The sequence below is a fragment of the Pterocles gutturalis genome, unplaced genomic scaffold, assembly GCF_000699245.1.
Source record: "Pterocles gutturalis isolate BGI_N339 unplaced genomic scaffold, ASM69924v1 scaffold14191, whole genome shotgun sequence".
Classification (NCBI taxonomy): domain Eukaryota; kingdom Metazoa; phylum Chordata; class Aves; order Pterocliformes; family Pteroclidae; genus Pterocles; species Pterocles gutturalis.
This window is the reverse complement of record NW_010103243.1, coordinates 42,891-49,117: the sequence shown is the minus strand read 5'-3', so window position 1 is coordinate 49,117 and position 6,227 is coordinate 42,891. Positions and strand designations below refer to the sequence as shown.

The following is a 6,227-nucleotide window of genomic DNA, read 5'->3' as shown; positions in this document are numbered from 1 at the left end:
TTACTGCGGAATCCTCAGGGACATTTTTACACTCATGTCTTGGTAGGAGGTTGCTTTAAGATGTTGTTCCATGGGATAAAATAATATTTCAGCTACTGTGACACTGTTAGCCTAGATTTATGTGTATACGTAGCTCTTTCTGTTCTTTGTAGGTTTTATGGGAAAAGCGAAGATGGAGATGAATTTAATGATGCAATCCGCAAGCTGTTCCTCTCCTTCAATGTCCTCATGGACCGGCCTTTAGAGGAGGCTGTCAAGATTAAGGTATGCGTAATTTGCAGAGAGAGGTAATGTCTTTTATGAGATCAGCTGATAGGGTTGAGGGAGGCAGAAAAAGGGACAAGCTTTGTGGCATGTAAAAGCCATTCAGATGAGTCACACCACCTCTGAATGTCTGCTTTAGTCAACCGTGTGTGGCAGGAATATTGAAACCCCAAAGTTTATCAAACAAACATGGGAGCTGTGGCTTTGCTGAAAACCCTTCAGCACCCGCTAGGATGAAAGCTAACAAGCAGTGAAGATGTCACCCACCCGACCAAGCTCGAGGGTGATGGAGATAGAAATGTTAAGCCACTGCAAAAATCAACGTAACGCTGGGAATGAAAGTAATGAAAAAACAAAATGGTTTCTAAATGTGTCTTAGATTTTATACTTGTTTGTTTTTCTGGTATTATGAACCGTCTGTTCACGCTCTGAGGAGGAGCAGAGCAGCCACGCGATGAGGCTGCTAGATTGCTAAAGGCAATGAGGCCTTCAGATTGCTTGCTTTCTTTCAGTTCTTTGAGCCGACATGCTTTTCTTTGTTTGAAGGAAAGATTGATTGTAAACTTTTAATTAGCACTTGAGTGATTTAAAGCCCAACTTGGTTTCTCATGCAGTCAGAGTACCTGCTCGCCGCAGCCATAGAACACCCCAGGGAGACCTTTAGTTGCTGTTGCACCTAGTTGTCTGGATGCTACATTTATGAAAGCTGTATTAGTTCCTAGATACCTTTTTATTGTGTACGTGGCTGTGCTAAAGTATGCAGAGCACTGAGTCAGTTTAACTGACTAGTGCTTTTTGTGTCAGGCTATAAGGAGCTTAATCCCTGGAACTGCGGGATGTTTGCAGAAGCTAAAGAACTTGGCTCCAAGTCCTTCCTCCTTCACCTTTTCCACTTTGCACTGCAGATGTGTCATTGCTAGAGGCTCTTTGGATGCATAGATTTGATTTTAATCCAGTTCTCTACAGGTGTCCTCATATCTGCTCTTAACAAAAACTAGATTTGCCATGTGAGCCATGGGCATTGTTGTTGAGAATTTACACCCTTTTAGAGTGAACTAGCTAGTCTAACTCAACTTCCGTGTGTGTTTTATTGTGTTTTATGCCTTTTTTTTTTTCCTTGCAGGGTGCAGCTTTAAAGTATTTGCCAAGCATCATAAATGATGTCAAACTAGTATTTGACCCTGTTGAGCTAAGGTAACCATATTGTTTTTGTCCTCTAAACCCAGCTCATCTGTTGGGAAGAATTTTGGAAACTTTCCTAACAACAGCCACTCTGATTATGACATGATGATATACATACTGTGCATGAATTTGAGGAAGCATTTGCAGGACTTTAAAGAGTCAGTTTAGTTCAAAGGAATCTATGCATCTCAACTGCACTTTCTTCGGCACTTTGAGATTTTATTGAAAACCAAAATTTGAGGAGTTGAGAGTGATATGTTGAAATGTTGCACAAGTTTCCATCTTAATGGTTGCTTCTGAGGTAGACCAAAATGCGTGACAAAGGCATAGCTATTGTCAGCAGAACAAAAGTTGTATTTAGTCAAGAAATTCACAACACTGAATTTCTGTTCTTTGGTGTTCATAGCTTTGCCCAGAACCTCCCAACCGTGCCTCTGTGTTCTGACACAAATAATTTGCTCATAAGCAGTAGACAGACAGCAAATGTACGTGGAATTTAATTTAGTGGAATCCCAGATTGAAATGAGTCATCAGTCTTGATGAAAGGGGCATCTGGAAGGATACACTCCTGTGTTTGTATATAGCAGTGTTTCAGGTTCATTTCTGCTGAAGCTTTGCAAAATTCTGCTTTCATTTGGTGTGAAAATAAGTGTGAGTATCTTGTGCTGGCACTGGAGAGCAGATAGTATTGCCTGTTTATGAGCTTTTGTGATACATCTATAGAGTGTGTTGGGATGCAAGCTTCATTTTAAGATGTTTAAAAGAAATTAAGCCTGCAGTTTCTGCAGACTGTTCAGTTTTACGAAGAGTCCTATGCTTGAAAATTAGCTACGGGTCAGTAGTAATTTGCCTGGAGACCTCTTGCAGACAGTGTGTCCCCACAATGACAAAACTGCTTGAGCCATCCAGGTGCAGGACAGTGAAGTGTAGGATGGAATCACATTGAGTGAAAATGCTGACTGTCTGCTGCTCGCTTTGTGTTTGCACACTAGTGTCCTCTTCAGCAAGTTTATCCAAAGCATTCCTGACAACCAGTTAGTTCGACAGAAGCTAAACTGCATGACCAAGATAGTCGAGAGTGATCTGTTTAAACAGTCAGGTAAGTAGCAAACTGAGGTCTCTGGATCCTGCATGGAGCCATGTACCTTTCAAATTCCCATGTCCTTTACGTCAGTCATCAGTGGTAGTCTGCCATTAATTGCAGATGTGGTGCTGTTTCATTTTTTAGAATGCAGAGATGCTCTTCTGCCACTACTAATAGATCAGCTAAGCGGCCAGCTGGATGACAATTCGAACAAGCCCGACCATGAAGCCTGCTCACAGCTACTCAGCAACGTTCTTGAAGTCCTGGATCGGAAAGATGTGGTGAGCATGAACTCTCAAGGGTGTAAATTTGGGTTAATTCTTCTTTTGAGAAGTTATGGCAAAGAAATGTTCTCAGCATATGTTTTAAGAATTACGAAGTTCTGATGTTTACAGAAATTGTGTTGCATTGCTGTGTAGTTCTTTGAATCTCTTTGTGCATAAAGTAGCTGTGTCTAAAAAGGAGCCATGAAAGGTTGAATTAGTGGTTATCACTACCGTACAAAAAGCAATTACTTTCCTTTCTAGGGACCAAAATGTTGTTCCCAGCTACTTTGGTGGCTTGTTGAATGGTTTGGAGCAAGTCATAAAAGTATTTGGTTTCTCGTTTTCTCTGCTGTGAAATAGGGACAGCGATCGTTATTCAGTCAGGAGAATACAGTTCCTTGCCAAATTAGTCATGGAAATTGATTCTAAGTTGCTGTGAAAAGAACAGTTTGAACTGAAGAACTATTCAGGGAAAACAAGTGCCAAATGAAAGCGCCGGTTTTGGTTTAGCTGTGCCGGGATGAACGAAGGGAGCTGGTATAGACCAGGCATGCTAGCTTTCCACCAAGTGTGTACCTGCAGTATTTGAATCAGTTGCTCATGTGTTTGAAATCTCCTTTTTTTGCATCCTCTAATAACAATTAACCACTGTCAGGGCAGTCCCCCTGCACAGGGTGCACTCTACAGAGCACTATACATTAAGAATTGTCTCAAATTTTCCTTATTGCCTCTCCCCAGGGGCCCACTGCTGTTCACATCCAGCTGATCATGGAACGCCTGCTGAGGAGGATAAACCGCACGGTGATTGGAATGAGCAGACAGTCTCCACACATTGTGAGAGCCTTCTACTTGCTTCAGTTATTACTTTACCATTTGTTACAGTGGAATTTATTCATCTGGGAGATTTCAGTGTGTAACACTGGTTTACAAAATCATCCTTCCATTTTCTGCAGGGCTTTTGTGTCACTAAAACATGGCTTTGGGTGGTTTTCTGACACCAGATAGCAGGATACAAATTGTCCTGCTCCAGCAGCAGTTCGAACTGAGTCACAGTTGACTGTGATTTCAAGTTCTTTTGAGCCCTTGTGCACAGAGGATTTGGTTTCAGTGCAGTTTCTAATACACAAGGAGTCTGCTGAAAAAATGCTCCTTTGTCACCTTGGCTGAATAGGATTAAATGCTGAAGGATGAGGTGTCTCTTAAGGGGCATTTCTGAGTACTGTGTGGCATCTGGAAAGCTGTAAGCAAGTTTGTACGTTTTAGTTTACCCTGAACTTCACGTACAGGAAGATGGAAAAAATGAAGAGCTGTGCAAATATAACAATATCTTATTTTTGATAACTCTTAAGCTCAAGTTAATGCTGTTACCAGTGCGTCAGCTGTGAGAATTACAGTTGGCCATAGTAAATCTGAAAGTCACAGAATCATACAATCATTTAGGTTGGAAAAGACCCTTAAGACACGGTGAAGTGGTTCATATACATCGTATCTTGTTGTGTCAGGACAAGACACGTGAGCAGGACTGTGATCAGTGATATTTAATTAGGCAGAACTCCGAAAGCATATGCCACACTTTGAACTTCCAGGGCTTAATACAGGCAAATAATCAAATGTTTTGTTTTTTTCCCGTTCTAGGGTATTTTTGTGGCCTGCATGACAGCCATTCTGAGGCAGATGGATGATTTCCATTACAACCATTACATCAATACTTTCAAAACCAGGCAGGACATTATTGTAAGTCAGCCCGGGCCGGGGGATTAGCTCAGTCCATAAGGAATTCCAGTCTGCTTCTGAAAGGTCATTTCAAGTGACTCTGTTCAGTTTGGAGCGCTTATACTGCAGTCATCAGCAATGACTTACGGGCACCTAATGCCACAGCCACTGGGGATGTATTCACGTCACCCCTGCTGGGTGTACGCAATGGATGTTGCTGACTCAGAGCCTGAGAACAGCTCAATTTGTAGCATGGAGTAAAAACATGTTTAATGATTGTTTAAGTCTGTGCAAGTAAAAAGTCAGGAACCAGAAGAGTGAATGAAGGAAAAAGGAAAAGCGCTTTCCCCTCTCTTGCTCTCACTGTATCTCTTTGTGTTCCTGCTCTCTTTATGTACTTCTTTCTAATTCCTTCTCCTCCTCTAGGATGTAATTAAATGCTTTAGTCCTGCTTTGTTGGCCAGCAATGCAAATAGCTCCCTCCATGTTAAAAGGTGCGTAGAATTCATGTCCCCAAAGACTTTCAGTATGAAACCAGGTGAAACATTAGGTGTTTGGGTTTTTTTAAGCCCTTAAAATTAACAGCTCTGTCCAGGTTTTTCCCCAAACTGCCCAGAACGAGTCAGAACCAAAACCAGTATTTATGCAGGTCTCTGAAGCATGACCCAGCAACTATTCTGGATTTTTGTCACCATTCTCCTTGTTTTGCAACTTATAAGTGCTTGCTTATTGAAATACTGTCTGAAGAAGAGCTTGGAGTTGTGTTCTTCCTGTAAAAGCTAGATCAAAACCCACAGGAAGGTGTTCGGAATTCATTCTGGATGGCAAGGTGATCTCTTGTGTGCAGTTGGAATTGCTCGCAATCTGTTGAGCAACATAGCCACCTACAGGACACACAGCTTTCTGCCACTTCTGCATCTGAAAGGTCACTTGGCTGCATTGTCTGTAGAGAGCACTCATCATCTAGTTTCAGAATTGCTTTTTGTATTATCCAAATAATTTTTTGTGAAGGAAGAAAAAATAAAATCAAGTAGATGCAGGAATTCTGGTAGTGCTCATCAAGAAAATGAGTGGAAAGGTTTTCAGCAGGGTTATGTAGAAATGCTATGTCTGAGAAAGAAGGGCCCTAGGAAGACAAATCTGACAGATTTGAGAAAAAGGTGAATTTAAGACAGAATTTGAAACAAGTTTTATCTTAAATGGGTCTCAATTCAGAAGTTTTTTCTTTTTCCCAAAGAGTGGTTGAACTACTGGGAGACCATCATAACTCAAGTTCAGGGTGAGGTTAAACAGGTGCTTAAAAGCTTTCCTGAAACATAAACTTCAGATTGAAGCTCAGCTTGCAAGTTGAAGGTGTCTTGTTTTACCAGCTCTGCATCTTCTTTCGCAGATAGGAGACCATTTCTTTTGTGTTTCTGTGTGTATACACACTTACTTGCTTTGGTATTTTCAGCCCTGGCACTGCATCATTACTTGGTTGGTTTAACACTGTCCTGAGTTAATTCACATCTTCAAGGTGCCCTGTGTCAAGTCCAAACCTTTCCGTCAAGCTCTGATTTAATAACACCTAAAGGATTTTTACTGAGGCAGCACCAAGTGCCCGTTTCTCTCTCTACATTGATGTCACTTGCCAATTCTTTAGAGCTAGTGATTCAACTCAACAGATTATTTTTTTTTTTCTGGTGATCTTTGCAAGGTGGTGATTTCTCATGTGACCT

General features: G+C 41.3%; 1 protein-coding gene across 1 annotated transcript in view; it reads left to right on the top strand.

Moving 5' to 3' along the window:
* The window catches only part of DOCK5 (dedicator of cytokinesis 5), a 52,660-nt gene that overhangs the window by 22,638 nt on the left and 23,795 nt on the right, over positions 1 to 6,227 (top strand). The window contains 6 exon segments of the mRNA XM_010086649.1: positions 153 to 264; positions 1,388 to 1,458; positions 2,439 to 2,545; positions 2,675 to 2,811; positions 3,535 to 3,630; positions 4,432 to 4,530. Coding sequence (XP_010084951.1) covers positions 153 to 264; positions 1,388 to 1,458; positions 2,439 to 2,545; positions 2,675 to 2,811; positions 3,535 to 3,630; positions 4,432 to 4,530 — 622 coding nt within the window.